The following is a 23,026-nucleotide window of genomic DNA, read 5'->3' on the forward strand; positions in this document are numbered from 1 at the left end:
AGTCTGGCTGGCATTATAGCTAGTACACCTTACATATCTGGGTTCACACTGATGTGACTCCATCTGTGTCATCTACAATATTGAGGCAAAAGTCCAGAGCTTAGGTCATAGGCTCCTCCTTAATGTCCAAGCATTGTTCATTTCTTAATTTTAAGATCCTCTTTAGTATAAAGTGTGGCAGCTGTCTTGGGCAGGCTCCACAGTTCAGAAGAAGACAGGCAGCTTTCTCCATTTGGTCTGATTGTATAGCCCAACCACCTGAAACCAGACAGTGCCAACTGTTCCCTATCCACAGAAACCCTTCAACATGGCCTTTGCTGTAGCTGCCATCAGTGGCAATGTACAATGTACAGTGCTACAAACACTTTGAGAGTCTTTCACTGAAATAAAATTGCAGAAACAATTGCACCAGATGAACATTCTCTGGTACCATGCGCCGCGGAATTTGAATCCCCACCAGACGTCATGGACATCGAAGACCCATAGAGGTCTCTGCACCATCATGCTGTAAGCTGTGGTGGCGCGCGCCTCCTGGCCTGCTTTTAGTGTGAGGGTGCCACAGTGGAACACATGGTTGCAGCGGCCAATAGCGGCACCGCCGATAGCCTACTTAAACACCTGCCTCGCGCTCAGCCAGCAGTCTAACATCGCTTTGTGTCTCAGGACATATTGTCTCAGGCAGCGTATTGACTTCGTGTTTCTATTCCAGTGGACGTGGTTGTCTTGTTTGGTTCGTTACTCTGTTGTGTGTTCTTATCATGTTGTAAGGTCCTCCTTTGGTTGTGTCCGTCCTCTCCTGTTGTGTTGTTGTTCATGGGCCAGTCTGCGGGTCCCGCTGCATTTCCGTCACTGCTACCCCATGACCGTTCTGGTCGCCGTTACAACACATTCCACATAAGTTGCATTCCAACACAAATCTGTAGTGCAACCATTTTGGTTACACATTTGTAATTGCAAGTTATTGTTTATCCTAGAGTAATACACAGGAAACCAATGTATCATTTGTTTTGGTGAAAAAAAGTCTGACAATGAATTGCGAAAAATTCAAAACTGGTAACAGTGCTTTTTGAATACATTCGTGGCTGTTTGCTGTACACCATCAACAATTTATCTTTTAATGGCATTTTTTACTGTACAAATGTGACTTTCTGCAGCCCATTCTTCACCTGGATACAGTTTGCAATATTGTTGTCCCGTTCTGTGAAGTTGTTTCTGGAGTTTCTGATCCACCCCACATTTGCAGTGTCCTCCAGCTCTTATCATATTGGTCAACATTTGTCAATCATGTTTCCTTCTGTGACCTTCATTTTTCCTTTGCCAGATTGTGTTGTGTTGTCTATCTGCCACTGCCATGTAACAGCTCTGCTTAGTCATTGCTGGAGCCCTGGTTATTCTGCATGTTTTACTGTTCCTGATGAGATATGTCATTAAACCAAATATCACACTTGAAAAATGTGACACAGCTCTATCAAATGGACACACAAAATTCAAACTAAAGAAAAGGTTTATATCAAGAAACAGCCACCATTTTCGATGACAGTGGGCACAGCATGAAACAAGTGATGAGCAGTACTTGTTTGTGTTGATTACTGTGACTGGCATCAGAAAAGTCTGGGAATAACTTCAGAACCAGTGGTGGCTGGCCAAGTGGCTGAGAGTTTTGGCAGTGAGTAGCTAGAGAACAACAGGTGGCCAACATGAGAGAATGATGGACAATGGAGATGCACAGCACAATATCAAGTCCAAAGGCTGAATCAATGTCAAATACTAATACGTAGCAAATTCGTAACTGAGACAATGATGTGTAGTGGGATCTGTGTGGTAATGCAGAGAAATCACAACTGATGGACGGAGTGGCCACCTGCTGGCTTTATAGGGCTGACTGGAGAGGCGTGTCTTATGGCAGTGCTTACATTGGTGATTGCAGCACCCACCATTGCAGCAGTGCCACCTAGTGGCTGTTGTCGTTGTCCATACCACCCAGCAAGTCTTCAAATGCTCTACCGGATCCTCCCCCCCCCCCCCCCCCCACTCCCCCCCTCCCCCTTGTCCCCAAAATGGGCATATGATATCAGAAGTGGCCTGGATGATGCTTTGGAAGGCAAACAACTGGCAATGCTTGAGGCCCAGCATAGAAGCCTGCCAGGAGGCAGGAAAACTCTAGAGTACCCAGTGGCACAGGCACGAACAGTGTGGACAGTGACTGCCGAGAGAGCGGTCGTCACCATGAGACCTCCACTTCAATGTCTGCATCCTTGGAAAACCACTGCTGAAGCCCGAGAGTGTAAGTTGTACCTCAGTCGGCATGAGAGTGGCAAAGGTGCACCTTCCAGGACCGAATGAGGTGGCAGTGATGGCAGTGGGACAGTTGGTAGGCACAAATAGAGCTGGTTGGTGTGCTGATACTCCAAAGCCCTCAGAGTATCCACCTCCATAAGGTGCCGTATGTGAGTGGCAACCACCGTTGCTGGCACCTGTGGGGCTTTTGCCCCATACGAGTGTGCCCACACAGCTGTGCCGTGCAGAAAGCACCGGTGGGCCTGGTCCAGTGATCTGTTGGCTGTGGGCCCAGGAGGTAGAGGAGAATATGTGGCTGCTGGCCACAGAGGTGTTCTACCAGGTAACAGTCACAGAAAGGGGTGGACTGGTAGGTGCTCAGAAACAGTGTGAGGGCAACCACGCTAGTGGAAGTACCCACCAGTTTCAACATTTATGATTTAAACTTAAGCATCATGTGCTCCACTTTGCCATTGGAAGAGGGATGAAACAGTGAACTAAACAGGTGCTCGATGCCATTGCAGATGCAGAACTGTTCGAAAGCTGCCACTGTGAATTGGGCCCCATTATCTAACACAATGGTGCAGGTTCTGCAAGAAAATCACTCGATGGTGAGAGTCTGGATGAGAATCAGTGGTGGTGGATACCGTGATTGGGTAGTCTGCTCTGGAAGCAGAGAGCAGGGCCCAAAGAGAGCCACTAACAGCTTGTGGTCCATAGTGAGGGTAAACTTTATCCCAAAACGGTAAACGTGGAACTTCTTAATGGTAAAGATGATCAACAAAGCCTCTTTCTAAACTGCAAGTTGCTCTTTTGATCAAATGTCAGCATCTTTGATGCATAGGTAATTGGCTGTTCCATACAGTACTTCACTGCACCAGTGCCATAGGGAGAAGCATCTGTAGCCAGAACCAGTGGATGTGATGGAGTGAAGAGCATTAGGCAGGGCACCGAGCACAGCAGACACTTCAGCTGTGTGAAAGCATGCTCAACGGTAGCTGTCCAGCCAAACATCCTTTTTGCACAACTGTTTGCATGGATGCATAATGTGAAGGGAACTTGAAATAATAATTTAACTTCCCCAAAAAAGTTTTGGGGCATGGTAGAGTGTCTGTGACAGAAACATTGCTCTTGAAAAACCCTATGTTTGTGTAAGTGGCACTTGAGCCCTGCATCATGGGATGTTGAAAGGGGGTACAGTGGTTGTGCTGGTGGTCCAAACACAAGGTTCTTGTAACAATTAGCTTGTCTAGAGAGTACAAGCAGAATTGGACAAGATTAACTGTTCCTGGTATCTCTGGAAAATTGCTGGAGCAGAAGAGATCTCAAAGGGCAAGTACCTGTATTTCTGTAAGCCAAAGGGAGTGTTGATAACCATAATGTGTTGTGATTCATCATCCAGGGGAGATGCATATGCATTGGTTAGGTATATCTGAGAGAAATATTCACCTCCAACAAGCTTCTTGAGGAGGTCTTCCAGGCCACTTGTATCCCCACATTGTTCTTCAATTTAAAATCTCTACATAGCCGGAGAGAGCCATCAGACTTCTTGACCATCACCACTGGAGTGGCTCAGGCATTATTTTTTATGAGTTCAATTACCCCAATGGTGTGGATGTGATGGAGTTCTTGCTTAATGGCTACCCACAGACAGATAGGGAACAATCCCACATGCCAAAAATGGGGCACAGCATCCATACTTATGGAGATATGGGCTTGGAAATCTGTGGCACACACCAGCCCGAGTTCAAACAGAGGTGCGAAGATGGCACAGAAATCATCGCGCTCCTGGAAGGAAACTGCATCGCAGATGACCCGGACCTCACCAGTGATGGAGAAGGCATCGAGACCAAAAATATTGCCATCTGAGTGACTATCAACAACAGAGTTAACAGCTGCACTACCTGTTTGTAAGTAGTGTTGACCGTGATCTGACTCTGGAGAGGAGTTGAACTGTCACAATAGGTGACCACTGTATGGGTGGGCGGGGTGAAGTCAGGGAAAGCGAGATGAGTATACATATGAAGGTTGATGAAAGGAATTGTAGCTTCTGTGTCAAGCTGGAAGTGGACATCTTGGGTTGCAATTTTTCACACACCACTCTGGGTGCATATGGGGGAGGGGAGGGGGGGGGTGACAATTGACTGTGCGAAGGTTGACAAAAAACTGTGTGGAGATGCCCATCTTTCCAAGAGTGGGTGCAGTGTGCCCAGAAATCCAGAGATCCTACATGTGGGTGTACCATGAAGCAATCAGGACTCAACACTGCTTGTATCGATGGAGCATGATAGGCTGTTCAGAGGTCATGGAGATGTCCAAATCTGATGAACTTTGATGCCATTAGTGGGAAAAAGACTTACAGAATTTTCACCCCCGACAAGATATCTGGACTGATGCGACCTGGGTGGACCCATCAGGCGTTAGTTTGCAGTTTGTGTGCTCTCCAAAGAGAGTGTGATGTTCAAAATATCATTTAAGGAAGGGTTGTACAGTTTGAAGGCTGCAGTACAAACCTCTGGATTGGGACCCAATTACACCACAAAACTGCAGATCAGTGAACTGCACATCAAGTATTGCAAACAGGGTTTGTGCAAGTGAAATAATAATGTCGACTCAACCATTGTAAATCTGTCACCCACGGGTGGTACAACTGACCAGATTGCTTGTGGTATAGATGGAATTTGGGGTGAGATGCAAGCACTTGGAATAAATCGTGAATAATAATTGGACAGATCTTGTCAAATGTGAGCACAGCCAGATTTGAGATTGGGGCCAACTTCTTTAGCAAGACAAAACTCCCCAGGGAAGCCCAAGAAAGGAAGGGCAATTGATGGAGAAAAACCTGAAAAGCAACGAAGTGCTGTTCCAGCCACTGCAAATATGTGTCCCAAAACTCTTATGCATTGTTACATGGTGGAAAAGCAGGCAGGTGGCCCTTCACCCGGGAAGTGTCCACAGTCTGGGTGGCTTGAGAACTCTGAAGCTGTAAATGATCTGACAAAATTTGAAATTGTTTTTGGAATTGCTGTTGCTGCTGCTGAAACAGCTGCAAGAGTTGATGTAGCTAATGTTGCTGCAGGAGCAGCTGTTGCTGTTGCTATTACTGTTGCTATTTCAGGAGTTGCACAAGCTTAGCGTCCATGAAATGCTACTAACCTTGTACCTCATTAACAATTATAGTGACCACAACTGGGCAAGTCTGGGAGTGACTTCAGAACTGGCAGTGGCTGGCCGACTGGCATGGAGAGATGACAGTGAGATGATGGAGAGCGACAGTTGAATAACGTGCCAGAACGACAGACTACACAGACAGCACGGCAGAATATTGAGGCCAAAGGATGAGCCGACATCAAATACTAAGATGTAGTGAACTCAGAACTGACACAATGACGTGTAGCAAGATCTATACAGTAATGCAGAGAAATAACAAGTAATGGGCAAAGTGACCATGCAGCTGGCTTTGCAAGGCAGTCATGAGCTCTAAAAGGCTGGCCAGACAGGCACGGTTGTGGCGACACTCAGTTAGTGACCACAGCATCTGCAATTGCAGCAGTGTCACCCAACAATTGTCGTAGATGTCTGTACTGTCCAGTGGGTATTCAAATGTGCTGGGCTGGGATACGATATTGACTCTATCCATACACTACAAAAAATTTAATTGCAGATACGTGGCAAAATGCCATGGAAAATGCATCTGACAATTCTTCAGAGAAAGATACCCAACATATAAGCAGTGAGTGAAATCTTTACTTACTTCACTAGTGCACATCATTTGACATGTATCAGAAGCTATGCAATGTTGATAGGACATGGAGGAGATTGTCAAAATAACATTCCTTGACTGTATAACTGCACAGCCTATGAAAGTTTGAAAAATGTCATGATTCACCACCAAGAATTGTTGACAAAAATTCGTTTGGTTTGTCTGCAGACCATGGTCATGTATTCTGTACACTAAGTGAAAGGGAGTATGAAAGGCATTATAAATTGAACTGTCAAGAAAAAGCTAACTGGTGTACACGTTCATGAATATCTTGCAAAATAAGATAGCACATACAGCACTTACCATATTTACCCCCTTAAAAGGCAAAAAAATCAATGACATTGAACAACATAAAATCCATGACTCAGTACTGGAAATAAAAGAATGACACATCAGGTAACATAACAGACTGTGTTAATACATATCACAAAATACTTAAACATATATTGCATTCGTACAGTGTTACCTGTTGTCAAGTAATATTATAAATTAAATTCTTGTTAGTAAAAATGTACCAGATGCTACACTCCTTCGTGTTATAGAAGGCATCTCAGGAGGATTGGTCAGTATTCAGGGATACGATGGAAAGATCATTCGATGCAAAAAAAGTCCAGTAGACAGGGGCTCTAAAATCCTTACCTTAAGAGCTGTGAGCACTTCTTCATTTTCTATACTGTGAAACAAATCTCTCCTACTGGAAGCTCTCTGTTCTCCATATTTTGAGAGTGGTAGTATGGACCAAAACAAGAAAAAGCATCCAGTAAACATGGCCTCTAAGTGCATACTTCAAGAGCTTTGAGCAATTCATCTTCACTACTGTGAAATGCATCTCTTCAACTGAACGAGTAGTAAGCTATGTGTTTTAGAGCCAGTGTTTATTAAACTTTTTCATATCGAATGATTGTTCCTGTTATATCTCTCAATGTGGCCCATTCTTTCTGGAACACCATGTATTAACAGTGAGCTTACAACATTATGAGCAGATGCACTTTTCATACTGCCAACTTCACAGCTGATTACTGTTTGAGATGAAGCGAAGATGGTCCAGAGGTTTGCATACATTAATAGCTACTGTATGATTCCAGTGACTAGTATCTCTATGATTATACGTGCTCTGTGTCACATATTACTATGAGCATTTGTGACTGTCATAAAAGTCTCATGTTCCATATGTTGTATGGAACAGCACATTGTATGTGTTACAAGAACATTAGCACTTACACTAGTAAAAAGTAAATGAGTAATGACTTATAGTTTTACATTTATATCTATGTGAAATTAGCTACAACTATGTTTAGTATGTGTAGTATTTTTATTTTTTGTAATCTTGTTGTTTGAAATTGCTTTTGTGGTGTGAACACACAAATTATTTAAGACAAAATGTTGCTGTTACAGTATAATTTCAGTTTTTGTTTATACGAAAGACTCTTTTTTCCTCTGAGATGTAATATAGGCAGCTGGCCATTAAAATTTGCAACACTGGGGAGGACAGTAACTAACGGAATTTTATATATTGGGTGTATAGAGTATAGTAAGAAGAACATATTATTAAATTTGCAGCTGACTTATGAGAATAGAGGGTGCAAACATTAACACACAGAGCTGCGTCCTCTGTCAACAACAACAGCTGTAATGCAGCTGGATGCCGAGTCACAGCTTGGAGAAAAGATACAGGTTTGTTATTCCACATTTCTTCAGCTCTATTCAAGAGTTCATCAGTGGGAGAGGCTGGCAAGTGTCGGCATGCCAGTCTTTTGGCATCCTGTGACCAGATGTTTTGAGTATGTGGGGGATCTGTAGAAAGTGGTGGCCAGGGAAACGGTTGAATGCCCTCTGTGTTGAGGCAGTTCGTGACAGAAAGGGGAATGTGCAGTCTTGCATTATCTTACTGAAAGGTATCTCACAGTCACTAGGAAGGTAGTACATGGCCACTGGCCTTGACACATCACAAATGTGATGACTACTGTACAAGTTACCAGCTGTGTGAACCAGAGAACATGTGTACCTAATGGCACCCCATATAAACACACCTTCATGATGACGACGAACGCAGTTCATTCTCCTTGGAGCCTCCTCATAAAGATACATCTGTCATTACAGGATAATGGGACTGGAACTTTTCTGAAAAGACAGTGTGGTGCCATTTCTGTGTCCTGTGTTATCACAGGGTGCCCTACTGTAGCACACCTCTCTCTGCTGCTATGTCGAGGAAAGCCACAACAGTGGTAGCTACACTGTCTGTGGTGTTCCAGAAAGTGTACACTGTCCATATGTGTGTGTGTGTGTGTGTGTGTGTGTGTGTGTGTGTGTGTGTGTCTGTAAATAGCTGGATGTCGGCACATGCCTCAAAACCCAGGAGAGAAATATGTGAAGCAGTAAGGCAGAAGGGTTGCATGTGGAAGAGAATGTGACACCCACCAGTAGCCAAGCTAGACACAGCTGAATGCTGGCAGATGGGACACACACGAGGATGAAATCAAGACAACCTTTGTAAACAACAAAGTGCAAATCAGAAATGTTTGCCACAATGACGTCGGCAGGCTGAGAGCAAAGAGAGATACAATCCAAATCTCGACCAGAGAGAAAGATCAAGTACCAGGTGAGGTTGTTATCTGATAACACACAGTACAGCAATCATGGTAACTGATAATTTCAGATGTTAGTGCAGAACTGATAGCCATTCATTGGGCAGCCATGTTTATATCTTGCTGATTCGAGGCATTATGCTGTGAGATGGTAGTTTTGCAAGTGTTCAGTACTGAGGAAATAGGATATTTTTTGTTTTATTTTGTCCATATCAGATGCACGAATGTGTAGTGTCTGCTCTCCTGGACTTGTCCAGAAGGACAGATATCGGGTGGAATCTGTAGCTGGGATACATTATCTGTAACCTGAAGGTGGAGGTGTGGAGAAAGGAAAGGAAAGGGAAGGCATTACTGATTTCAGCTACATTGGGACAGTTGCATTGATATACAATTTTAACTGCAGTGGTTACTGGTTTTAAGCTGACACACCAGTTCTCAAACCACACACCTTGTCATTAATCCTAAGTAATTATACAATATGGTGCCAAAAGGCACAAGTAGCTTCTGCACAGGAAGTTAAACTGTAGGCAGCAAATACTCTCATTGACATTAGCCCTTGTATCAACTACTGAACCTGACTGACACAACCAGTAATGTGTAACAGTAGACACAAAGGCTAGTGTCTATGAAAATACTTGTTGCCCACAGCTTAACTTTCTGTGCAGAAGCTATTCTTGTCTTTCAGCTCGATATCGTATGACTAGTTATGATTAATAACAAGGTGTATGATTTGAGAATGGGCGTGACAGCCTGAAACCGGTAACCACTGCAGGAAAAATTGTGTATCAACGCAACTAAGAGGGACAAAATTAATAAGATATCCAGTTTCCTTCATATTTATATCAGCTGTGAGGAACACCACGGCTATTGTATTCATGACGCAAGACGAGTAGCGTGCTCGTGCTGCAAGTGCGGCACTGTGGTGAGACTGTGCTCTCAAACAGCCATTTGGTCCAGTACTTCTGGTGGAACCAGGCACCAGACAGACCATCCCATTTCCCAGCTTAAGATGTGCATTGTGACTGTATGATCCTGAACAGATGAGGAAAAAAGATCTCTCTCCCCTCATGGGCCAATCACACCTGGCAGCTGTGATCCTCCAGGGCTTTGAGTATGGTCCACTTGAAGCCAGCAATTCGTTATTTCTGTAACTGTAGTGGAAATGACAAATGAGATTCTCATTAGGCTACTATGCTGCCACTGTCACATTCCAACACATGTTGGTAGATGCTTCTGACTTACAGAAGGCATAACACTGTCTTCTTACAAGCAATCATTATTCAAATACAGTTTCTGAATGAGAAACCTGCTGCATAATCCTTACTTGCTCCATAATCCTTCCTTATATATGGAATGAAGTGGCAATATTCTTTCACATACAGGGTGAGGTGGTGCAGTCATTAGCACACTCGACTCACATTTGGGAGGACGACTGTTCAAACACTCATCCAGCCATCGTGATTTAGGAGGTTTTCCATGATTTCTCTAAATTGCTTCAGGCAAATGCTGGGGTGGTTCCTTTGAAAGGTCATGACCAATTTCCTTCCTCATCCTTCCTTAATCCGATGGGGCCAATGACCTCAGCGTTTGGTCCTCTCCCTCAAATCAACCAGCCAACTCTTACATACTTTAAGCCATTGTAGTGAAATACTAGTCATTTTAATAACCAAGCACATAGGTCACTTCGTGCCAGATTAGCATTTGTCACATGCCACTCTCACAGTGTTGGCAGGTCTGATGGCCAGCAGTGTAGTACTAGGTAACTAAAAGACCTTTAATGCCCACAGATCGCAATGAGTGTATAGAGGAAGATAGACCGTGTGGCAGCCACCTGTGTGTGAATGCATGGGGCTCGTACCGGTGCCTCTGCCCTGCCGGCTACCGCACTTCGGCAGGCGGGACGTCATGCGTCCAGGAAAGTGCCTGGCGTGATCTCCATGTCGCAAACATGGTCATAGAGGATCGGCAGCCGACCCCTCTGCCGCCGCCTTCTGCTGAACATGTAACAACTCTGCAACATTTCAGCATTGCAGCTGAAAGAGAAAAAAGTGTAACTGAGCTGACGACTGTCAGTCCCAAACTGGGCACTCGGGAATGGCCACTGGAAGAATTGGTGAAGAATGGAAGTGCAAGCTCAGAAAACAGTGCAGATGGAAATATCTCCAGCAGTAATTTAAAAACATATGGGCCCTCTCCAGCTGTTTTGAGGAACAACACTGACAAGTATTCGAATATACTATCAGAAATGCTCACCTACAGTTTTGCTCTATACACCAATCCTGGCTCAAGAGCCACAACATTTGCCACTACTTCAGCAGTTACAGAAGGAGCTGTTGGTAGCAATTCATCCAGCAGCAGCAGTCACACAAAGAAGCCCACACAAACAACGCCATTAGATGATGTTTCTCAAGCAGTCACTTATACTGTTGCTGTTGTGCCTAAACTTTATGAGCATAGATTTTCAAATGTTTCTTCAGTGAGTTTAGTCAAAAACATGAAGAATGCTAGAGAGTCTGTTCAAGAATACGTATCTGGAGAGTACACACAGTCTAACAAATCAAACACAAATGTGCACAATTCAGTACCTTTGATAAATAGTGCTTCTAACGAATTGTCGAAAAGCTCGGATGCTTCTACACTAATGGAACAATCAACTACAAAAAATCTTAGTGACCCAGAGATAAAATTTAATGTATCACACATGGATAGGAATTGCAGTTCATCAGTTACATCTAATGTTTATGACAGTCAGCTCGGTTATGAGCCTAAATCGATAACAAGTGATGACAGAAATTTAAATGCCGAGAAAAATAATGCTGTGAACAAAACCACTATTCAGAGTGACAAGCCTGGGGAACACAATTTGATAGAAAAAGATTCAGCAGGCAGTGTACAACAACCTGCAGTTTCTTATGTGGCAGAGAACAGCATAAACACCTCCGATATCGGGACAGCCTCAAGTACATACGGACAAAGAATTCTACACACAGATCATAAATTGGTCGAGCACAGTGGAACAGATATGTTACGTACCATGTTACCTTCAGCTGACAGTGAGGCTCGAGATTTCACTGCACTGCCAACAGTCACACAAAAAATGGAACTTGTGAGAGAAGAACAAGATACACTGGAATTAAAAATTGAGACACAGCAGATTCAGAAGCCAGATGAAACAAAATTCAAATCCATAAAGATGAAGAAAGTCAGGTCCAGTGTGGAGAAAATGAATAAACAAACAAAAAGCCAAGAAGAGAGAAGTGGAGAGATGGGAAGAGGACGCATGGCAGCTTCAAGACCGCCTGAGAGTAGAATGGTAAGTCACATTATAATTACTCCTTCTGTGTTGTCTTTTGAACTTAAACATATGGAAAATGAAGCTTCCTGAAGTTTCATTATAGTGCCCACTCCACTGCAAAGTGAGATACTCATTCTCAAAAGATTTCCTAGGTATCGGATTATCGAGTGTTTCTTAAACTGTGTTCCATGAATTCTGGCATTCCATAGAGATCACTGAAGTGTTTCGTGAAGTGACATTCTTTCTCGCAACGTTCAGGAAAATAACTTAAAAAACAATAAAAATCAGCACCTCTACAAAATTAAAGAAAGAGCATGGCAACTATATTAATTTGGATAGTCAGTATGAATGTGACACTGACAGTAGATAAAGCTGTATTTGTGAGAGAGCAAACAGCAACCTTGCATATGGCAAACTCAATGGGGAATGACTCCACAAGGCATGATTGTAGTAGGCCACAGTTCTCTCTCACAGTGCACCCTTATCCACTGCCATCCTCAGAAAGATGAACCACATTGTGATTTGTAACCAACTTGCTTGCCAAAAGCTGCATTAAAGCCATACTGTAGAAACAAACCAGGGATTCCACAATAAAAGTGGCATTAAAAAGGGTTGCACATATAGAAAAGATTAAGAAATGTTGGGCTAGTCCATTATCCATCATATCTTTGCCAGGACTGTAAGGTGGACTCCTGTAAAGTTGGGAAGAAGAGGAGAGAGGAACTACAAGAGTGTGGCTTGTGACACATCTCTAGATGCCTCAGCCAGTAGAACATTGCCTGCCAAAGCAAAGCCAGTATCAAGTCGTGGACCAACATACAGTTTTAACCTGTCAAAACATTTTTATTTTTTTCAAGGCTAGATAAATGGTACACAGCTTCTTTGCTCACACTGTGCTCCATGTTAATGAACTACCATATTTTTTTAATCATGAGTCAGAATTTGCCTTTTTCTGCAGATGAAATTCTTAAGTTGAGCACAAAAACATCAACAGGGAATATATTAATAATGTTTTTTTGTTAAAGTTACCTACCAGTTTTGCACTTATTTACTTGCTTCAAACAATGAAAAAAGAAATAAAGAAAAAAATTACACAGTTCATCTGAGTTTGTACTGTCAAAAGTACCCCATCTGTTACTAACATAATGTACCACAAAAAGAATAATAAATAGAGTAGAAAGTTCAAAGTTCTTGGATATGAACATACATGAAAACTTAAACTGGGGAAACCATACAGTAGCTTATATCTGCTGCAACATTTAGTACAGCTATTTTTGCCATATGAATAATTTCCAACTTTGTGTGCTTAAAAATCAATAATTAACATATTTACCATATTTTCATTGAATGATGGACTTTGGGATAATGTTCTGGGATAAATCATCAATTAAGCAAAAAAGATTCATCACACAAATGAAAGTAATAGGAATTATGTGTACAGTTTACTTATGTACTTCATGCATACTCCTACTTAAGCAATTGAGAATATTAACGACGTTGCTCAGAGTGTAGTTATTATATGATGAAATTTGTTGTCAACTATCTAATTTTGCGACAGATAGTGGTGAACTACTTGGATGTAAAAGTGACTGTATTTGTTTGAAGTGAAAGTTAAAACTTATGACTGTACTTCATAAAATAAAGATGATACATTTTTAATTTTCTTTATATTGGTTGGAATTCCCAATTTCTTACATTTGTCTATGTGGGAACATGGTTGAATATCTTTGCACCCAAACACATGACTCCATTCTCAATGCTAGAGAATGGAGACAAAGCCTAAACAAAAAATGATTTGTTGATTTAAAGACATTCAAATTAATTAATTAATGTTCTGTTACTAGTAGTAGAGTATGTAATTTGTCAAACAATAGAAAATCCAGTGTGGAATGTAACAATATCCTTTTCATAGTAAGTAATTTGTTCTTTTTTTGCTGCCAGTTTCACAGGGAATACCTTATGCACTTGGCACTCTAACACCTACATCATCTTTAACAAGATGTAACATATCTGAAATCTTCTGAGTGGGACAGAAAACCAATCTCAACTCATGCCTCTGGAATAAGTATTCTATTTTGCTAACAGTCATACACTATAAATGTAATGCTGTCACCTTTGCCAAAGAAAAAACCTATTGGGATTTTGCTGTAAAAGAGCAAGCTGATATTTCATTACAGCACAATAATTTCAATTGGTATAAGTACATCTGGGCAGAATTTGGACATTGAGCAACAACAAAGAACAACATTCAGTGTCCACAGAAAGGCAGATGTCGCACTTTTTAAGATGGCAACAGTCCCTTGCACTATGTGGTGTCATTCAGCCCAGGGGTAGGTTGAATCTACCATGCCCTATTTGACTTTCCTTCTCGTAGCTGTGTTAACTGAGTCAACTTTTGAAAGGTGCTTCACTTTTTTCTTTGTGCTTACGAGGAGGACATCCAGCCACTTCAAGCAGTTCACAATCTGTGTCTCCTAAAGACAATCATGGGGACAACTGTGGTAAGATTGTGAATTAGGACACAACTGACAAACTGAGAACATCTTGTGCTGTCAAGCACCAAAAAAGATTCTGAAGAAGCATGGAGCAAGTTCCTCCAGAATCATATGTGGGTCTTCTAAATTCTGGACCATAAAGTTTAAAGGCTCTGACAACGCCATCTGACAATGAGAAGTGGGGAGGTCTGGTTTCATGCCATACAGAATTGTCAGAGCCATAGATCACATAGAGTTTTGTAATCCTAATCATTCATCTATTGCAATGCAAATATCTTTTTTATAAAGATTTTTCAGTTACTTGTGTCCATCATGGAATAACCATGTCCTCCTTGAAATATACACTGACTGGCATTGTGTAATTATTAGTTTAACTGAAGTGAAGCACTTCAACCAATTTTTTGAGATGGGGTATGTTATTGTTGTTTCTTTGCAAGTAAACAATAAAGTATTGATTGTTTACTGCACTAGCCTCAATTGTTGTTTCTGCCCAGCCTGGAAAGCACATCACTAAATGTGAGTAAATAATGTTTTTCTTCTCTTGTAGCGCTTATTGTTGTATAGAGAATTGTTTCCCTTTCAATCACATGAGTTTGTAGGATCTTTGTGTGATATCCGTAATCAGTTTTCTAGAGTAAACATGCCATTAAGCCTTAAATAAGCTGCGAAAGCTGTTGCTTTGGTTGAAGACGGCTGCAGCATGCATTATGTTGCAGAAGTGTTGAAGACTTATACCTTCCATGATTTCCAGAACCGCATGAAGTTACAGAGCAATTGGAAGCTTTGGAAAGAGACCAGCAACAGGCCCCAAAAGAGCAACATCTGAGAGTGATGACCTCATCTTAGAACTTCCAGGTTCTCTACAACCAACACACCACCACTATTGAAGCACAAAATTGACTCCACCAGGTTTGAGGGCCAATGTTAGTGAGAGAACCGTTCGAAGAAGACTGGAAGAAGCTAACCTTCAGTCCAGAAGACATGCTACAGGTCCAAAACTCCCCAGAGAGCATTGCACAGCTCGACTACGTTTTGGAAGGGAACTTCTGGGCTGGACAATACAACAATGGGATCAAGTGTTGTACACTGATGAGTCGCAATTTGGTATCTGATCATCTGACAGATGAGAGAGAGCCTGGAGAAGACCAGACCCTTGCACATTCTCATCCAGGATGCCTTTTGATTGTGGTTCTGTCATGGTGTGAGCAGGAATGAATGCAGTTGCGAGGATGTATTTGGTATTTGTGGAGCATGGGAGTCTTACCGCACATCAGTATGTGGAGGAAATCCTTCTGGACCATGTTGTGCCATTCGCTCCATTTATTGGTGATGATTTTAGACTAATTCATGACAATGCATGCTCACATGTTGCAAGAATTGTGCAAGGGTTCTTGGATGAAACATGGATTCATGCTACGGGTTGCCCTGCTCGATACCCTAATTTGAGTCCTACAGAGAGCATTTAGGTCTGACTGGAGAGAAGAGCTCGTCAGCATTATGCAGAGACCCTACAGGACCTACAGAATGCCCTCCTGGAAGAACGGGATACGATTCATTAACAGGACATTACCGCATTAATCAGGATCATTCCTGAAAGGTTGAATGCAAGAGGTGGCAGGTGGCAATACACACATTTGAAGATGTGAATAGATATCTCTGAGATCGTGTCTGAGATCTATGAAGTAAAGTGTAAAGTGTATAACATCAAAACAGATGTGCATTACCTTTTGAACTTACTCAAAATTTCCCCGAAGTGTGTGTCTCTGTCTTAAATTGTTAAATTTGTTTATAATCATCTTTCTTTTTTCATTTTTGGACACTTAGATGGGACTGTACCACAATATTCCATCATAAGATTGTGGATTAGTGTCATAAATTTAAAATAAATTTCAGGTTTTGTAAGAAACTGAATTGTTGCATTTTTTGTGCCGGTCAGTGTAATACAGATTGTGGAGGCATAGGCATAGATTGGAGACAATATCTTTGTTTTGTTTACTGTTTATTGGTTGCAAGCAGCTTTTGTGTTGCCACTTTAAACCAGGTGAAGTCTCAGGATTCACAAATGAATGATACCTGTGTAAATTAATGATAAAGCAAATATCATGGTAGCATAAAACAAAAGCTGTCATTAATTCATTAGCACAATAAACAAAAAATTTCAGCATTTTACAACAGTAAGTATAATATTTTCCTTCATAGGCTTTAGTGAGAAATTTGTGAAGCTCGTGTTCTAAATGAAATGTTCTCATGCTTCCAGTTCCTCCTGGAGCCACTGCCGACTCCGACCCCAACCACAGCTGGTACACTGCCACCATTGCCTACTCTCGGAGCACCACCACAGTCTGGAGCTGACTGCTTCTTCAAGTATCGCAGGATCCCATCAGGCCAGAGCTTCTACAAGGATGCCACAAACTGCACTAGTTGCATATGTCGGGTAAGTTTTTGATACGCCCAGTGAATCCAATGTGTGGTATCTGCAACAATTAATGGATTAATAAAGGAAAAAATGCATAACAATTGGAGCACGAGAATAACCTGCCCATTACATAAGAAAGGCGATAAGGCAGAGTGCAGCAATTATCGTGGAATTACTCTCTTAGATGCAATGTATGAGGTGTTTAGTAAGATTTTAGCATCTCGACTAGAATACAAGATGTGACTGGTACTAGGGTTTATCGTGCTGGATGAAGGAGTAATAGATTCACAGTGGACTAAATATTTTAATCAAGATGCGTGATAGAGGCACTTTACGAATTTGATGAGCAACTGCATCTGTTATGTTGATAACATGTAAGCTTTCACAGCCGGCATCTTCATTAATTAAAACTTCCGGGCTAAATTGCCGTGGTCCATATATAAAACTTCTTCTCCTTCCTGACGTTTCGTTGCCTACTGCAGGCAACATCTTCTGAGGTGAGTCGGCGACTGGCTGCTAGGCACTGGTCCCGCTTATATAGAGCGCTTAGATGGCGCCACCACTCGTCACGTGCTTTCAGATTTAAAACTATCTCTGGCTAGTGCCATCTCTCTCAATTACAAGTAATCGACTGTCACTTCATTGGTACAAAGTTGACCGCCATATCTTGTCTAGTTTTAATCCTTCTTCTTTTCTATTAAAATTATTTCCGTGCTTGTAGATCTCTATAGCTTCTCTATACATGCGAGTATAATAATGTGAGGTCCTCGCTATCACGCTTGTCTCACTAAATTTTATTTTGTGATCACCGTCTTTGGAAACATGTTGCGCTACAGCTGATCTGTAGATTGGGACAGGTTGACAAATCAGCTGTAGCGGAACACGTTTTCAAAGACAGTGATCATGAAGCTATCACGCTAGCTATCACGTTTGTCTCACTAAATTTTATTTCATGATCACTGTCTTTGAAAACGTATTCCGCTACAGCTGATTTGTCAACCTGTCCCAATCTACAGATCAGCTGTAGCGCAACATGTTTTCAAAGACAGTGATCATGAAATAAAATTTAGTGAGACAAACGTGATAGCTAGGACCTCACATTGTTATACCCGCATGTATAGAGAAGCTATAGAGCTCTACAAGCATGGAAATAATTTTAATAGAAAAGAAGAAGGATTAAAACTAGACAAGATATGGCGGTCAAGTTTGTACCAACGAAGTGACAGTCGATTACCTGTAATCGAGAGAGATGGCAGTAGCCAGAGATAGTTTTAAATCTGAAAGCACATGATGAGTGGTGGCGTCATCTAAGAGCTCTATATAAGCGGGACCACCAGCGCCTAGCAGCCAGTCGCCAACTCACCTCAGAAGATGTTGCCCGCAGTAGGCAACGAAACGTCAGGATGGAGAAGTAGTTTTATATATGGACCATGGCAATTTAGCCCAGAAGTTTTAATTAATGCATCTGTTATGCATTGATTTTCTACAAGCATACAACAGCCCAGATAGGAATAAAATTCTCCAAATTATGAAGGATTTTAAAATCCTGCTAAAATTATTGATGGCAGAAATGACAATGAAAGCAGCAGTTTGCAGGGTCAGAATAGAGAAAGAATTGTCAGGACAGTTCTATGTGGTTAGAGGGCTGCAGCCAAGAGATGTGATCCCTGCACTACTCTTTAACTTAGCACTAGAGAAGGTAATTCGACAAAAAAAAAAAAAAAAAAAAAAAAAAAAAAAAAAAAAAAAAAAAAAAAAAAAAACCACGAGAAACAATACTCAACTGCCATGTCCAAGTGGTGGCATACACTGATCAAGTAGCAGTAATTGCAAGGAATATCAGAACATTGAAGGATAATTATGCTGCATTGGAAAGATCAGTGCAGAAGTTAAGACTGGGAGTGAATATAAGTAAAACAAAATACATGATAGGAGATTCTGGTGGGGATGGATGAGAGACGTCAACAAAGATAAATGGGAAAGAGTACCAAAGAGTGGAAACGTTTAAAAACCTTCACTTGAAAATACAAAATAAAATAGGACAGCAGCAGAAATCTAAAAAAGGATCGAAAGTGGAAACTGATGTTATTATCCCTTACAGAATATATTCAGGTCCAGAAATGTTAGTAGGAATTCAGAAATCCAAATATATTTGATTATATTAAGACCTACAGTAATGTATGGTTCGAAAGGGTGGGTGATGACCACAGAGGAGGAAGGCTGGCTGTTGAACTGGGAAAGGAAGATTGTGAGAAAAATATTTGGGATGGTGAGAGGCAGGAAGCCGTAAAATAAGGATAAACACAGAACTACAGGCAATTTCTGGACAGATGAATATTGTAGTGAAAATCAAACAAGGAAGAATAAGATGGGTTGGACACATACAGAGAGTATTAGATACTCAAAGTATTAGGAAAGTGTTTATAGGAAAGTCCAAAGAGAAAAGGAGAAGAGGCAGATCCAGGAATGTAAATAAGTAACAGTGAATCCAGTCTCCTTTAGACAGCTCTGAACAGATTGACATCCTGTGTGCGTCTGAGCACCACATAACCACAGGGTTAGATAAGTTACTTATAAAAGATAACACTCTAGCATCTTACTTGTTCAGAACTAATATGGGAAAAGGAGGAGTTATTCCATTATCACCCCCTTACACACTCCACCCGACACAACTTCTCATCCCAGTTGAACTGCAGCGTCATCACAGTGTAGTCCACTGGGACAACTTAGCCGTACAGGTGTGTGTGAACTCTGTAACTCTGAAAAAGATTTGTGCAAAATATAATAGCACTGTCAGTCTCGATAATGTGCCTGTCGACAACTCGGCGTGTCTACTGTTCGGGACTCGGCTAGTTATTAGTTGTGAGGTATATTTGTTAAACAGTATTTGAATAAATGATGAATTTCTCAATATGCTTTTCTTAACATACAGAGTGATTATGTGAAGATGTCACAAACTTTCAGGCATGATGGTGAAGGGTAAAGGTATCCATTTGAGGGAAGGGACCCTAGTCCTTTAATTACAGAGTCAAAAGTTATAAGCTAAAGTGTAATACATATACCTGTGCTGTTGTTCCTATGATTGTAGGGTAGGCAACTTTCAGAGGTAGTAGTAATAAGAAAAAAAATTCTAGTAAACATGGGCTCTAAAAGCCATATGTTATGAGCTATGAGCCCCTGTTCATCTTAGCTACAAACTCTTCTACTGAACCAGTGCCCATAGTTCTTAAGGTGTGCATTTTAGAGCCCATATTTACTGAACTTTTTTTCTTATTTGGGTCATACTAACCGCCTCTGAAAGTTACCTACCCTAAAATCTTTGCAACAACACCACCAATATGTGTATTCTATTGCGAGAGGTACCACAATGATTTTCACTTCTAATTTTTGCCCAGTCATTCCTGCACCTGGGTCTCTTACCTCAAATTGATATATTTACCCTTCTCCATTGTCTCTGTAAGCTTGTAACATCACCATAGAATCACCCTTATAACTAATTCTAGAGTACAAATGGAATAAAATGGTAGATTATTAAGTTTTTTCACAAAATCCAATTGTGGAATACATTTCTGTGCATGATTCTGAAAACAATTTGTTCAATTATTTTTATTCATATTTCTATTACTTAATAGTGGTTTCGTTATTGGGTTTTATCGTATAAATTTAGCAAGCCTCTGAAAATCTGAAAATTCTCAATATATTATGAACTACTGCTTGTGTATGCTTGCTTAATGGGGATTGCTAAGGGATAGGGATAATGGAAATGATTTGTGTTTGCTTTTTGTGTTAATGCTGTGCGTGGACTGAACAGTCGTCAGCTGCTCGTGAGTCACATTTTCCGTGCACAGGACAGCGAGGTGAGATGTGAGAAGAGGCAGTGCCCTGCAGAGCCGCTGCACTGCGAGGAGCCGGTGGCCGGCCGGTGCTGCCGACACTGCCCGCAGGACTGCGTCCTGGAGTCGGGCGACGTGCTGCTGCCGGGGGAGACGTGGACGTCGGCTCTGGATCCTTGCAGGGTCTGCCGCTGTGCTCCAGTAAGTGTGTACCACACGAGTACTTGTGATGCGTATGGTATGGATTCTTACTGATACGATGAAATGTGACTGCGCTATATTTGAAAAGTTCAAAAACACTTTTCTAGTATATAATCTACCATACGTGAAATATTTACATCTTCAATAGCTCTGTAAAATGAATAATATGCACTGTTGACCAAAGGTTTCATCATCAGTGAGGAATTAATACTGTGCATAGCTAATCCGTATATTTTGTCGTCAAAGAAACAATACAGCATAACTTACTCTGTGCATGTTTGTAAAAAGTGATGTGAAAATTGGCAGTTGACCTTAATTAACGAAAACTGTGAGGTCATCCACATCAGTGCTAAAAGGAATTCATTAGACTTCAGTTACACGATAAATCAGTCAAATCTAAAGGCCGTAAATTCAACTAAATACCTAGGAATTACAATTACAAACTTAAATTGGAAGGAACACACAGAAAATGTCGTGGGGAGGGCTAACCAAAGACTGCTTTTTTTTGGCAGGACACTTAGAAAATGTAACAAATCTACTAAGGAGACTGCCTACACTATGTTTGTCCATCCTATTTTAGAATACTGTTGTGTGGTGTGGGATCCTTACCAGATAGGACTGACAGAGTACATCGAAGAAGTTCAAAGGAGGGCAGCACGTTTTGTATTATCGCGAAATATGGGAGAGAGTGTCACTGAAATGATACAGGATTTGGGTTGGACATCATTAAAAGAAAGACTTTTTCATTGTGACGGAATCTTCTCACAAAATTCCAATCACAAACTTTCTCCTCCGAATGTGAAAATATTTTGTTGACACTGACCTACACAGGGATGATCACCACGAAAAAATAAGGGAAATTAGAGCTGGTATGGAAAGATATAGGTGTTCATTCTTTCTGCGTGCTATACGAGATTGAAATAATAGAGAATTGTGAAGGTGCTTTGATGAACCCTCTGCCAGGCACTTAAATGTGATTTGCAGAGTATCCATCTAGATGTAGACATAGATGTGGTTATTTGCCACAGAAATGCAAAGGCATGTGACCTACAGTTTACTGCTATTGCTTAATGCATATCTCTCTGTATTGGGAAGCAGTTATCGAGTCAAAGCTTCATTTGATGCAAAAGGACAGCATTTCACAACATTATCTTTCCACTGAGAAAGAAATTATTGCTCACTTGAAAGCAGCGTACAAATGCAGTGGTTTGGTTTTGATTGTGACTGACAGCTGATGGCCAGTGCTTGAATCATTGGCTATCTGCAGATCTTCCTGCAGTTCACTCCAGACTTCTAGCATTACAACCTTCATACAGACAACAGCACTGTCCACAGAAATGCCTCATGGAGTTTCTGATGCTCCAGATACATTGTCTTGCAGTTATACAGAATGTACATCATGTTTGCCTTGTTTGATGTATGTAGTGTTCTTTCAGCTTCGTTTTTATTAAGACACAAAGGAATTACAGGCATTGGCTGCAACTAGGCATTGATTTAAATCAGTGGCAAAAGTTCAAAATTTGTCAGAGCAAGATTCGAACCCAGGTCTCCTGTTTACTAGGCAGATGCTCTGAACACCAAGCCATTTGGTCAAAATGATCATTGCATCTGCACAGACTACCCTAGCATGGCTCCTTTCACCCATATTCATTCTGTACTTATCCACATACTACTCATGTATCGATTATGCCAATGACTGCACAGTCTGGAAAATCAGAAAGTCCATTTTGTGTTTTTGTTCTCTCTCTCTCTCTCTCTCTCTTTGTATAGATATATATATATCTCTGAGTGGGGGGGGGGGGGGAGGGGGGGTGTCCTCATCATTTAATCTTCATTGACACTCAAGTCACCAAAGTGGGGTCAGTGGCCAAACTCTCCAGAAGGGGATACTGAGCTAAAAATGACACCACATTTTTATGACAACCCGAATTGCAAAAATATTGCCTTTATATCAGAGCACTTCTTTATTTTACTATGGGCAAAGTATAAACCCCATAAATCTTTCTTTGACAACTGCAGACTAGAACTTGGCAACTTCAAGTGCACTCATTACAGCTTTTTACCGTTACTTCCGTGGTGCCAGTTAATAGGACTGGATGTAGACTACATAGGCTCAGTCGTTGGTATAACAGGTTGCAGACTTCAGTTCATTGGCAGGGTA

At 41.4% G+C, this 23,026-nt stretch overlaps 1 protein-coding gene across 1 annotated transcript in view; it reads left to right on the plus strand.

Annotated features, from left to right (window-relative positions):
• The window catches only part of LOC126425211 (uncharacterized), a 337,500-nt gene that overhangs the window by 260,748 nt on the left and 53,726 nt on the right, over positions 1-23,026 (plus strand). The window contains exons 9-11 of the mRNA XM_050088166.1: positions 10,413-11,938; positions 16,673-16,849; positions 20,680-20,865. Coding sequence (XP_049944123.1) covers positions 10,413-11,938; positions 16,673-16,849; positions 20,680-20,865 — 1,889 coding nt within the window. The remainder of the gene's footprint in view (positions 1-10,412; positions 11,939-16,672; positions 16,850-20,679; positions 20,866-23,026) is intronic.

The sequence above is a fragment of the Schistocerca serialis genome, chromosome 10 (genome assembly GCF_023864345.2).
Source record: "Schistocerca serialis cubense isolate TAMUIC-IGC-003099 chromosome 10, iqSchSeri2.2, whole genome shotgun sequence".
In the NCBI taxonomy this organism is placed as follows: Eukaryota; Metazoa; Arthropoda; class Insecta; order Orthoptera; family Acrididae; genus Schistocerca; species Schistocerca serialis.